The sequence below is a fragment of the Larus michahellis genome, chromosome 2, assembly GCF_964199755.1.
Source record: "Larus michahellis chromosome 2, bLarMic1.1, whole genome shotgun sequence".
Lineage (NCBI taxonomy): Eukaryota > Metazoa > Chordata > Aves > Charadriiformes > Laridae > Larus > Larus michahellis.
This window is the reverse complement of record NC_133897.1, coordinates 27,973,349-27,987,249: the sequence shown is the minus strand read 5'-3', so window position 1 is coordinate 27,987,249 and position 13,901 is coordinate 27,973,349. Positions and strand designations below refer to the sequence as shown.

General features: G+C 40.7%; 1 protein-coding gene across 8 annotated transcripts in view; it reads right to left on the bottom strand.

Moving 5' to 3' along the window:
• PPP1R9A (protein phosphatase 1 regulatory subunit 9A) overlaps nt 1-13,901 on the bottom strand; it is a 146,166-nt gene that overhangs the window by 10,997 nt on the left and 121,268 nt on the right. For 4 of the 8 annotated variants that reach the window (XM_074574699.1, XM_074574698.1, XM_074574701.1 and 1 more), the window contains 6 exons: nt 12,874-12,970; nt 12,580-12,751; nt 6,736-6,893; nt 5,852-6,152; nt 1,665-1,752; nt 1,496-1,573 (listed from right to left, as the gene is read on the bottom strand). In XM_074574699.1, the coding sequence (XP_074430800.1) occupies nt 1,496-1,573; nt 1,665-1,752; nt 5,852-6,152; nt 6,736-6,893; nt 12,580-12,751; nt 12,874-12,970 (894 nt within the window). The remainder of the gene's footprint in view (nt 1-1,495; nt 1,574-1,664; nt 1,753-5,851; nt 6,153-6,735; nt 6,894-12,579; nt 12,752-12,873; nt 12,971-13,901) is intronic. The other 4 variants (XM_074574704.1, XM_074574703.1, XM_074574705.1 and 1 more) reach the window with 1 other exon arrangement.

Genomic DNA, 13,901 nt, shown 5'->3' with positions numbered 1-13,901 from the left:
TCCAAACTTAGAAATGTTAACAAACAATACAAATAACCGATTTATCGAATGGTCTAATAAGCGGCTGATCTCTCTACGCTGAGATCTGCTTTCTCTAAGGAAGACACCTATGGGGTCTCACAAACATCTCTTAACGTACTATGCTGCTATAAGGAACGTATCAAGTTTTTACAAACAAGTATACGCTAATTTCCCCCACCCTGCGGCATGGTCTTTAAATGCTACATGACTTTTAAATGCCTTGCAGCTACACAGTGGTGCAGAGGATTTGCTTTAACAAATCTCTCCCTGTCAGCAGGGCAATGCAGCAGTGAATACCACTAACCCCAAGGCATGCTGCAAGCTGACACGCCAGTGCAACAGGTTTTCTGACACTGACTGATCACCGAAGATCCTGCCAGATATTTGCAGGATACAAATGCACAAACGTTAAGCTGAGACAGAACATTGTGCTTCAGCACAGTGTGCCTGAGGGAGTAAGTCAGAAGTCTAAGGTTTCTTTTGCTTTTCTGATTTTACGGAGCTACACAATATACTTGTCACTGGGGCTCCATACATTAGACTGTCAGCAAAACTCCACAAACGGCTACATACTGGTTTACCACCACAATGATTTCCTGAGCAGCATTCAAAGTTTGCTTTCTTCCAGTAGCTCTTTTATCATGTAGGTTTTCTTTTGCACTGCTTTATGTGCAGAGGGGTTTTGAGTTGCTACATCCTTTCTAGACTTTTGGAACGTATTAAGTTTGCTTAGCACTCCTGACATTAACTTGTCTTTCATACCTGGAACAAAGTACCACCCCCCTGTACCTGTGATCTTGTCAGACTCATCCGTACATGAGGAGAGATCTTCAGTAAAAATATACACTAGCTTTTGCAAAGAAGATTGTTTCCTGCCATTTTGAACATTCCTTTATTTATTCATAGTCCAGATGCTGGTGATGCGGTCTCATCAGATCTCACAAGGAGTTCACGATTCCTTCCCTGAGAATTGGTGATGTGACAAACGCAGTCAGCAATTTGCCTATCTATTTTCAGCTTACGATGTTCATCTTCAGCAACAAACCCTTCTGAAAGCATTCCTGACGGGGGTGCCGTGAAGCTGCAGTGAACAGCTGCTCCCCATCCTCCCTCTGGGGGCTTTTTCGAAAAAATACGTGGAATTGTGTCAAGATTTCTGGTTCATGGGTATTATTAACTGACTGTGTGTGCATCTTGTAGGCCAGCTCTGATAACCTATTTCTGAAAATCCCATTAGTGGATGCAACAGTAGTAGTGATGCCACAATACTATAAGCCTCCGACTATTATACGTTTAGTCTTTAGATTATACGTTAGTCTTTCATTAGTTAAGAAATGTAGGTTTGTAAGCTCGAAGGTTTTCTCAAAGCTTAACACTATTTCTATGAAGTCAGTGGGACTGTCAATGTTCCCATCTGCTGGGATGATTAGGTTTCTCCAATGTTTCTGGCATATCATTTCATTCAATGTCATACCTACTGCCGTAGGTCACCCTAATAGCGTCTTTCTCTTTCCTCTTCTTGCCCTTGTTTGAACTCCTTCTCAAGGGAGCCCTACAAGAATATTAGAAAACATCAGGCTATATCTTTGAAATTTTACTTTGTAAAAGTAATAAGTAAATAAATATTTTAAAAAAATGCTTACCCGAGATCTGCAAGTTTTCGCTTTAGTTTTTCTGTATGCCCTATAGTAGGGCTAGTTGTTCTTCCTGCCTGAGAACATGTGGCACCATCTAGGATATATTTGTACACGGAAGAATGTACATTATTATTTTTAATTGCTACTGATAGCTATTCCACTTTCCATCCACAACAGTTTGTTATCTTTTCATAGTTAGATACACATACATGTACACGTGTGTGAGTACACAATTTAATCAGGTGAATTCTCGTTTTTAAGAAGATAGTGTGAAGAGGAATAAAAATAAATAAATACTTTCAGAATTTGAAAATACACATGAGGAAGTCTTATTTTAATTGAAGAAAACTTAAAGTGAATTTTGGTTAAGTTTTAATGAATATGAAGTAAGTCGAGCAACACAAAAGACTGTAAACATTACAGTGAATCCATTTTTAAACTCAGCAGTAGCTGCTTAAGTTTCCTTTTACAGAATTCATTTGGCATGTATGCTTTACTTCCAAAATGACTCCTGAAATACTTCCTTGAACTCTGGAGCCAAGGATACCTTTTATGATGGACACGCTAGGTAATAGTTAGCTTGAACATCTTTGTTAAAATAAACATTTAACTAGCAGTCCAACCATTTTGAATTTTTTAAAAAAACAATGCATTAAAAGTAGCTTAGTTAACAAATTAGCCCTGAGACATCAACTGATTTTTGATCTCTCCTACAAACACTGTTAAAGCCTAAAGAGGAAACAGCCTGCAGTACCTATAAAGCCAAAACAATGAATCTGAGTCTGCAAAACATCCTGTGAAACCTATATGGAAGCTAAAAGAAAACACGCAGCAGTTGAATAATTCAGACACAGTGTCTCTGATTCCTAAACATAAAGACTGTCCCCAAATACTCTAGAGAGTCACAAATGAAGGTCAGTCATTCATGGCACTTGCAGTTCGGTGCGATGTGACTTCAGATGCACAGTGGTTTGTGGATTTCTCCTACTGTAGCTGACATAAATTAAGCCCTCAGAATTAACCCAAAACACCACAGCACTATCACAAGACAGTCAACTATGTGTACAGAACTTTGTATGTTGCTTTGTGGATAATATTTGGCCAAGTTTTCGTTCAAGTAAAAATTTCAATGCGCAACTGGTTCATAAATCCTGGGAAAAGCAGGAAAATAAGCCTCTTGCAATACCCACACTCTAAAAGCCAGACTGTTTTGTCCAGCACAAGTCATTACGTTAAAAAAAAACACCATTCAAGAACAACTGACAAGTAACCTCAGCCAAAAAGGCAAACAAAAAAAAAAGTAATATGGAGAATGACAAAAGCAAGGCCAAGTCCCCTGAGAAGAAATCCCTTCCCCGGGGAGGCTGAGGAGGACTTTCGGCAATGCACACTTTGCATCAACCCTACTGTGCGCACTCCTCTCCTGCCTCCTCTTACGGTTCCTCTTTCACCTTCAATGCATACTTCTCATTTAACCACTGTCAAAACTGCCACTTTCAAGAATAAAAGTCGTAATTTTTATTTTCACACACTAGCTATTCGCAGGCAAGCGGAGCTTGGGGGCTAGGGTGGGTGTTTTTGAGGAACTTCTTAATGAAAGTAAACGAAACTATAAGGTACACTGCTTTTCTGGTGGGCAAATAATCAAAGCCTTTAATAGCTGGAAGTTTTGCTGCCGTAGTAGAAGAAATTATCGGGAGAGCTCAGCAGGGACATATAGCAGCTCCCTGGTATGGCAAATTGCTGTTGGGGCTCTCGTATCACTATGCTTCCACTCGGATACAGGTTGGCCAAGCCAGGGCCCTCTGAATACTACTGGTGTGGAAAAGAGTCATGCTGGCTATTGGATACAGTGGAAGATGGATGGGCTAGGTCCCAAAATCAGCTTCAGTGGCAGAGTAGATTTGCATCTACATGGTCTAGCACATATGGAGGTAGGCAGTGGCAGGCACACGGCAGTGGCCACGAACCAGGGATACAAGTGCCTTGCCTGGGCAGGAGGGGACTTTGACCAGCCTGCACGGGGGTATCTTCTTGTAGTTCTTCAGAGAGGGTGAGGGAGAGCAGGTTCCTCAGAATAAATCACACAGAAGCTGTTTAATCCATCACTTATGGCCTCAAGGAGCTGGTTTAAGTAATCTGTGGCTGATCTGTGGCTGATGGATGCGAAAGGAGACTAAACCTAACTTTCTTCCCCAAGGTCACAAAACAGTTGCAGCCACCTCACATCAGCCCAGTATTGCCCACAGGGGTCACCTCAGCTGCCTTGTCAAAGGATGCTGTTGCACAAACCAGGCAGAACTGAAGAAAATAAAGTAATCACACACATACATGAAAAAGATGTACTTAAAAGAGGAAGATGCAAAATGTCTCATCATTTTGCAACGAAACTGCTCTCATGCCACTTCAGCTCTTCCCACAACACTGCAGGATCTCATAAGAAAAAAAAGACAAGTGTGAGTTTGCTAATGCTGGCTGTTGCTAACGAGAGACTAATCAATAGACACAGATGTGCCCACAGATGTGCTTTCTTTCCATCTCTAAAAAAACTCTACCCAAACACACTGAACAAATACAATAGCCCTTTTTATTTTCTGAAATGTTAGAGTTTGACAGCCAAATTACTCATCAATTAAAATAGTATCACTACAACACTTGTTGCCAAACAACTGCTTTAGGATCTTTCTTTTTTGTAGGACATATTAAATGCAATTTTTTCCATTTGAAACTAAATTGCTCTGGTTTACTTTTCATGTACTCATCAGAATTTGGATACACCCAAAAGCACTTGTTGTCTACCTAACGGTCACAGTGGGGAAGGCATGACACCAATATTTAGACAGAGATTAATTTTCAAACCTAAACTGGAAATAGCGACACAGTGGGTAGAATATAACACTCCATTCCTTATACTACATGGCTAGTCTCCACTGAATTTCTATCAAGATATTTTTCATACATCTGTCAGAAACGCAGGATTTACAACTTCGCTGATAAACCAATCATTCACTCAAGCTGAAGTACGAGTTTGGAAAGTCACATTCTTATGTTCACACCCTTATTTTTACTTGAAAAGCTCAAATATTGAATTTAACTGATTCATTAACAATTACACATTGAGAAACTATACAGCTAGACTAGCGATTTCAGGACCCATGTAAAAATGCCAGCATGTATTAAGCTATCCTAAATTCAACAAAACTTAATTAACCTGTCTTTTAGGAATCTGTGTGAAAGCCCTGTATGAACTAAAAATAGGTTGTAAATCAGTGGCAAGACTTTTCAGACACACAAACAAAAATCCTCAACAAATTGTTCTTTTCAGTTAATTTAAGTAAGCCAAAGTCTGTTATGAACCTATCCAGACCTATTCCTGCAGTCCTCCCTTACAAACAGTTTTTACCACTGTTTTGTATTATGCGACAGTTAGAGAACGCAAGGTGCATAGCTAAGAATGCTGAAGTTGTGTAAAATGCTAACTTTGACTTCACAAGGCATCTGAAAAGGAGGGCTCAGTATTCTGTGCCATGTTGTGCTGTTAATGCATTTAATAAACTGGGATCTGAGACATGTACCTGAGCTAGGTGTATTTGCATCTTTTTTTATCCAGATTACATTTAAAGAATCTGAATTAAATAAATAACAATGTGGCCAACCTCCCCAACAAAGTACTTGGTATTTTTTTCTGTAAATGAAGAGCCTCCAGACACTAACCTCATGTTTAATCAAGACTATGCCGCCTCTCAGCAATTAAAAGCTACAATCTGTTATTCTTGCTTTACACTCCTTTCCCCACCCTCCAAAAAAAGCATCTAGCAGTGCCAAAACCACATAATTTGAGTAAGTACACTGTGTTAAGCATGTTTCTAATAAAGAAATGTCCCAAGGTCCAATAATTTTGGTTTTTTAAAACAAAATACAACATTTTCTTAAAGGAAACCTCCCCCTAGCATTTTCAGTGAGTTCTAAGAAAGAAAAAAAAAAGAAAGGAAGCAGTTCCCCATCTCATTTTAAACTTTATCCGTTACTTATACCACCTTACAAGGTCATTTCTAATTTTTTTACTTCCAGGTAGACAAAAGAAGTTATAAGCTGATGCCCTTCTAGTTGCTAAGGTCCTACTACACAACAAAAGTTCATGAAGTAGACGTGAGCAAAATGATGCATCAATTTATTGTAAAAAATAGTAATACCTTTATCCTGTAATATATTCCTGCCAGCCGGGCGATGCAAAGGAGATGCTTCAGAGCTGTTCCCAGATTTTGAAGGAGAGGAAAGCGGGGTGTCTCCCCGAGCGTGCGGGGAAAGGACACCTCCTTTGTGGTGCTGTCCTTCTTCTTGGTTGTCAGTTAGGTTGTCAAGTGAGATTGCTGCACTGCTAGCCACGGGGGAGAGGGAGGAAGCACCAGAATCTGATGCTGGTGAGGATGCTCTCATGCATAAGGGCAGTGGTGATTTTGAAATGTGCATGGGACTACTGTAACTGTTTGATGGCTGTTGGTATAAGAGATTATAAAGCAGGTTATACCATTTAGTAACCAATCAGAGCAAGGTTTACTTTGAACATGCAATTCTTTTATTCATTCATTTTATTCATTTATTCTTTATTTAGTCTTCTATTTGTAGGAAACGCTTTAGCAATTCATGCCATTACCTTTTGATACCACACACAGTGTTGTTTATTGGTATTTGCTTTCAGACGGAAGTCAGCATAGGACAAAACAATGAGTGAATATCATATCAATTGTGTTAACAAATTAACAGATACAGAAATGCATGATTCAAGTTCCTTTCACCTCCTGCATAAATGAAGGGACCCACTTTGCATTATAAAGGACACATAACTCAGAGAGCCCAGGACTCCTGTTAAAAAAAAAAACACAACAAAAACCAAAAACCAGGTCTCAAAGGAGACTGGACATGCACATCACTCAAGGACATTCATAGCATACTGGCCACAGAAGAATAAATACTGCCTGTGCTACAATGAAAGGACAAAGACAGAGGACGAAATGACTTACAGGGGCAATCTAGCTCTCCACAGGAAGCCTAAAAGAGAGGGTAGAGTCCTTCTCACCTTTCGCTCAAGGCTGTCCTCTCCGTCAGTTGAACTGATGCTATCATACAACCTTGTTCTAGAAGGCCTCTGCCGCTTGTTCTTCACTGAAAGCTGAGCTCGAGTCTTCAGAGCTTTAGAGTCCAGTCTCTCTGTTTCTGGCACGGCTTCATTGAAATCTGTATGGAAACATGATTTGAAGCTATTTAACAGAAGAATCTTTCACTACTTTTTCCTAAGGCGGGACCTGCAATTGTGAGTACATGCACTTTGCATGTTTTACTTGTACCTGTATCTTCATAACTGTTAAAGTACATGTGCAAAAAAAAGGTTATTTGCATAAACCATTAACAAGTTGATCTGTAAAGATCCAGTAAGCACGTAGCAAAGAATCCACTGCAAATACATAAAATTTCAACATATGGTTCCCACTGTTACATGAAGGACCACGCAAAACCAGCTGCACTAGCCCAGAAACCACGTCCACTTAGACTCCCTCAGAGGGACTTGCATTTGCTTGGCCTGCAGAGAGTTCTCCTCCACCAGGGCATAAAGCAAAGCAACCCTCATCTCACTGCTCTTTGGCTGACATTTCTCAGCATTTGGATGAAAATGCCAATTTAGACACAGGGGACTAATCAATTTATCCCCAGTTCTGCCCTGTTAAGCCACTTGAGGAGGAGGGACTGGACTGCTTGTTACTCCTCCCTTGCCTCATTGTCCTCAGAACCATTATCTCCTCTTGTAGATTCTTCTCTCTTTTATTCAAAGTTCCTTCAAACTCTTAACATTTACATAAACTCAGGTAAACTTAAGTAAAACATCTCTGCCGCACCAACCATTGTGGTCCCCTCCCAAACAGACTGATATGAGTGACCTCACACAAATTCAGCCTTGCCTGACTTGCACTTGGATCACATTAGAAGACACTCTGCCAAGCCCCTTTCCTTAAGCAGGTGCCTAGCGGACGCGATCGTTACTGTAATTGTCACCATCTACTGCAGTTGCCTGGTTTCAGCTTTCCGACAGCAACACGTTTTGGCAAAACCATTAGCAAGGTAGTGTTACGGCTTTGCAGGGAGAACCCACGAGTGCTGAAAGAAATTTTCACTGCAACCAACTGTCAGTGATGTTGCATAAAGTTTATCATGACAGTGGAAATGAAATGAAATTAATCCATCCAGAAGGTCCATGACAAGCACTCTGAAACACAGATGTTCAAGGCAGGAATGGGAGGGCTGTGATCTGCGCAAGGGTGAAGGGACTCTGGTTCTCCCCGATTAGAAAAATGACTACATTGTGTGGAGCGGGACATGGACTGTTCGATCTGTCATTATCCTGATCTAATAGCTCAAAAACTCTCTGAGAGATTTGCAGTAAGGCAGCAGTAATTATCCCAACAAAACCCAATGAAGAGTCACCAGAAGATCTGGGTGAAAGCCAGGAGATGTACTCTGCTCTCCCACTTCTTAACTCTAAAAAGTTGCTGTACTTTCTGAACATATGGGGTTTGTGCAGATGTTGTCTTCTACCATATGTACTTTAAAATAACAAAATGGAAAAAAACCCCAAAGCCCAGTGTCGCATTACTTTTATATGCCATCAAAAAAGACCTGGACACTGTCACTCTCGTGCTTACTCACTGTTGTCTTTGTACATGGAACTTTGTGCTGGAAAAATCATGAAAACATATTTCTTTGGTTTTGATGGGAAAGTGTTTCAGATCTTTCCCCTTTCACCCACTGCCCAAACACCGTTATGTGAGACATGAAAACTGGAGAAATATTTCATATGAAAACTGGAACAATGAAACCATCTTACCTGCCTAGTTTCAAAGCCACCCTACTCCTGCGTGTCGCGTGAGCCAAGTATACTAAACACTTCATACATGGCTTGCCTCTACAAATAGAGCTAACATAACTGCACTTTTCTTAGCTATCAATCATCCACTCAAATGAAATCTGAGTATTTCAGCAAATTTAACATTTTACAAAGCTGCAATCAATAAGACGAAACACATTTTAAAAGATGTTTTTGCATTTTGCACCAGACAAGGTGTAAAGTGATTCTTTATGGTTTTAACTTTTTTTGCTTTTACGCAATCCTCATAGTACAATTCAAACAAGAATGAAAACAGAATCTGTTAAATTTATTTACTTGTCTAAGTACTGCATTCATAACACACTAATTAATTAGAAGCCAATCTTAAAGCTTGTTGCTTTAAACAAATATAATTGGAGACATCTTAGCCTCACTGAAGCCAACGTAGAAACTCTGACCAACTTGAGCAAAGCTGAAATTTTTCCCATTGCTTTCCATGGCATCCTGACCCTGTCTCAGAGAATGTGTTTTCACCAAGGATGGAACCGACTCAGCAACTTACCACCACCACCAAAACAGAATCACAGAATCTTCATGGTTGGAAAGGACCCTTAAGATCATCGAGTCCAACCAAACAACCTACAATCTCTGCCCTTCAGAGCATGCCCTGAAGTGCCACATCTAGACGTTTCTTAAACACCTCTAGGGATGGTGACTCAACCACCTCCCTGGGCAGGCTGTTCCAGGGCCTGACCACTCTTTCAGTAAAGTAATTCTTCCGAATATCTAATCTAAACATCCCCTGACACAACTTCAGACCATTTCCTCTGGTCCTGTCATTATTCACCTGGGAGAAGAGGCCAACACCCACCTCTCTCCAACCTCCTTCAGGTAGTTGTAGAGGGCAATGAGGTCTCCCCTCAGCCTCCTCTTCTCCAAGCTAACCATGCCCAGCTCCCTCAGCCTCTCCTCATGTGACCTGGTCTCCAGACCCCTCACCAGCCTGGTAGCTCTCCTCTGGACACACTCCAGCACTTCAATGTCCCTCTTGTACAGAGAGGTCTTGCTCTCCCTCCTGCTGTCCCAACCCTTGGCTCTGAGTGACACCATCCTGTTCCTGCCCCTCCTTGGATTTGGACTGCAGCTTGCTGATTCAAATGATTGACCTTTCAGAAACTACCCAATTTAAGTCTGATACTCCACCCTCTTCCCCTCTTAGATCAGTTTTCTGAAGTTTCAGTGAATCAGAATGTGCACAGAAATGTGTTTAAGTTCTGGAACAGGGCAATGGAAGAGGCAGAACCAGGCAGATGTACAAAGCCATGGATGGTTTAGAGTCTCCCATTTCAACAGGAATGATCCGTCAGTCCAGCTCAAACTAACTCTGGAAATCAGAGCCACGTGTTGAGTTAGCATGTCAGTAAATAACTGAGGGGTAAGACTCATTCAAACTCATTTTTATTTTTGCAGATTTATGTTGTCTTAAAGCACTACAAAGACTTCCAGTACCATGTTTTGTTCTTCTTCTTTGTGTAAGAGAGAAACTCTACATACAGATGGCACTACAGAATCATTAGCATTGTCTGACTCATAATTATGCTTCCACCATAAGTACTTGAGAGGATAACTGCACATTGCCATGACTTGAACTGCTTAGATTTGTTCTTTCAGGCGTGTGCGCTACCATACATCCCTTCCTTTCACTGCTGAAATTATGCAAACTATTGACATAGCACTGCAAACATTTATTCACTTAAGTGGTCGTATTGGCCTTGTTTAAGCAAAGTACCACCTGGGCCTGGAGCCTCCTGCTCCCCCCACCCCAGAGCTGGGCTGCTCGCACTCAACGGCAGCTCTCTGTTGCGCTGCAGGTACCTAACCGTGGTTCAGCCTGCTGCAAAGAAAGAGCTCACACAGCATCAGTGAGGGCTCCTTCCTCATCAGAGGATGCATTTAAGCTGGGCCTCACCACCATGAACTTGCCCGGGCTCCAGGCTGACCCTGGTTTCCACCACTGGACCTGCCCTGCTCACCGCACTTGGGTGCAGGAGGACTGGGGTGCTGTTGGGTGGTCTCTGCCCCTGCCACACATGCTGTCACCCTCTGTCCCAGCTCCCTCTTCCACAGAGCGATGCTGGCCCTCGCTGCTCCCTGCCACAAACACACACCCCATGTGTTTGTCCAGGAATCTCCCAACACACTGGGGACCCTGATAAATCTCTCACATAAAAGTCATAACAGGTTTTATTTTGCTCTTGGAGACGATGTAATTAGACTTTCTTTCAGCAGGCATTGAACCACTTGACTCCAGTGGGCTTCTATCTGAATTATTTCAGTACCACTGTGGAGCAGGAGAGTTAGGCTGTCCTCCCACTGTTTTTTCATTACACCGGCTGATAGATTTCAAAATCTCCTTCTGTGAACTGATGCATCCCTGGGTATCCCAAGGCACCCAGAAAGTATAGTCATCAAAATAGCTTGAACAGGTATTTGCACAGAGATGAGCAAATACTGTCAAAAGTCGGCATCAGCACTGAACTGTTTAGATTTCAAACCACTAACCCCTTCCAGTAAATAGTTTGATACCCTACTGCAGTTCAAGACCACTAAACCAGAAAGCTACAATGCACTTTATCTATTTTTCTGGACTCTCAGAATAAGCCATAGATTTGTAAAAGAAACAATCCTCAGGCTTCTAGTATTCCTTTGCAAAGCAAAGAAGAACTCTGTGGGCCATACTGGTTTTGATGTTCTGACTTCCACTGATGTTACTGGCAGCCCCTCAAACTCAGGATGAGGTTATGTTACAGCCTGAGGAGTCGAACAGTCTGGAATGATGCTAAACTCAGCCAGAGCACCTGCCGCAGCAGGGACGGCTCTGCTCATACGTACGCGACTGTCAAATCGCATCCATGAGTTCTTCCCAAATCTACTGTCACGCAAGAATGTGATAAACACCTCAGATGACATTGAAGCAAAAACCAGACTTAGTATCATTTTAATTAAAATATGTATTTTTACATATAGTGATTTTTTGAGGGAAGACGGACCTGCAAACTGCAGAATAAAAATTACCACATGTGGCTTCATACACGCAGTCCAACTCCACAAACCTAATGCTGAGGCTCGAGAAGTGTGTGTTATATTTGCCAAATAAAATCCAGAAAAATTATTTTCCAAGGTGGTGGACCTAAAATTGGCTTTAATTCTGCCTATACTTCAAAAGTGAGGAGCCACTTGCAATTACAGAACTTTAACTAAAGGTATGGGAGTTATCTGTATATTTTCACTGGCACAATGTGAAAAATGGGAATTATCTTTTCTATGCAAAACAAGTAAAGGTTACAGCCACCGCGCTGACAGCACCTCTCCAGATCTCAGTGTTGCCACAAATTGTTTTGGCTCCTTGGTAATGTAGAACAAAGTCTTACAAGCCTTATGCTGTAAATCAGGCTGTGCTATAGTTGAATAAGATGTTTAATTAATTCGCTAGTAAAGAATTTGCATTTTATTCACAAAAGGCTCCACGCTGAGAAATGGTGAGTACCACCTACATGGTTCCTTTTCATGTGTGTACCAAGGTGGGATCAGAATCCGCAGAAATCCATTCAAAAAGTAGATTTGGTTTTCTCATTGGTTTTCTCGTTCCGGTAACTTTGTTCTTGTTTGATCTTTGGCGTTTGGGAAATTAAGGACAGATTTAGGAACGTGGGAGAAAACACAATTTTCTCCTACTTTATTAACATAACAGAAGCATCGAATTAAGCCTAAATGTTGATAGCATCCCACTGACAGCTTTAAGAAATCAGTAATGATCTTTGCTTCATTAGCACTTACTTCCATTTCTTTCATATACAATGTACAGCTATTCTGGGACTATGTATTAGCATTATTTGGTATAACTCTGATACAGTTGCCATTAGATACTGAGTTTCAGAAAAATAACAACATCTCTGCATTACTAATGGCTTCTTTTAAATCCTAAACGATAACCATCCTATTTACATACATATTAATAGGAGTTATGGTTTGGTTCAAACAAACCTTGACTTAAGCCATCCAGACAGGACACTTGCTTAGTATCTAGGTTTTCCACTGGATCTCCTCTAGAGACTTCTCCAAAAGATGTCTGCCTTTCAAAAATGTTGTTGTTATTGTTCACCTGGCTCCCGTTTTGCTTCATTAGCCTGAAAACTTCTGCTTCCAAGTCTCGTATCTGAAAGAAATACAACACAGTGTTACCCATAACACACACGCTCATCTATAAGATATGGTTTTCTTCCAGAATATCAGACGGAATTGTCTCATTCTTCAAATATGAGAGTAAATACTACTCACACGAGCTTGTAAGCCTTGAACCTCTACCAGGTGGGCTTTCTCCAAATCTTCTATTTTCTTTCGTTCAGCTTCCTGGCGTTTGATGAAGTCAAGTTCTCTTAGGGAAAAAAAGATGTATTTGCTGTCATCAAAGCAATTAGATTCAAACAGAAAGTAAAATGTTCTGACATATCTCCAGCTAGGCATCAGAAAAATCTCTCCTTAACAAATATTTTATTACTAGCCTAGTAAGAAGTATGAAACTGCAATTAGGACAGACTTAGTCTGAGTGAAGATGCTAGGTGAAGATATAAAAATGGTAAGAGGAATTTATCTGAAGAAAAAACCACCTCATTTGTTCTAATTGATAATCAAAACAGTTAAAGTAATTTTTTCATAATCTGTACTTAAAATGAAAACAACATTAGCCTAGTTTATGCTGTGTTCTGTTGTAGGAAATGGAGCAAAATCTCTGTTTTCTTAGAGTATGACCACGCTCCTTCACAGAAAGGACATCCCTAAGTTTCCAGGTACAAATCTGATTTTCTAGTAAGCTCTAAGGAAATCTGTTAGGTGATGTTAGGAGTCTGAGATAGTTAAAACCAACTGACTAGATGTTTTACTAATGTAAATCAGAATAACAACAGAAAGGCTATCCAAGCTCGTTCTAGATATTTTCCCTATTTCTTTTTATTTTCAAAATCTAAGGCATTTGTGATGGAAAGCATACAAGATGCCAGCTCGTTCTGGAACAGTCATGAAATTCCAAGATGGGTAATGACATTTTGACTATCTAAACCCCTTTTTAATGGGACAGGATATTCGCTTCTGCACTCCCAGTTGTCACTTGATATCGCTGCATGTTTTTGAGTTTTCTTCTTTAAAAGAGTATATTTCAGCAGAAAATGAAAAAACTGCTGCAAAAAAAAGAATGGAAGCTGTTCTAGAAACATAAGATGCTATTATTCTTCCTAGCCATCAGGGAGAGGGGACCACATGAAACAGTGGGGGCCAGGTAATCATCAGTTAGCTCAACTCAGCTCAAACAT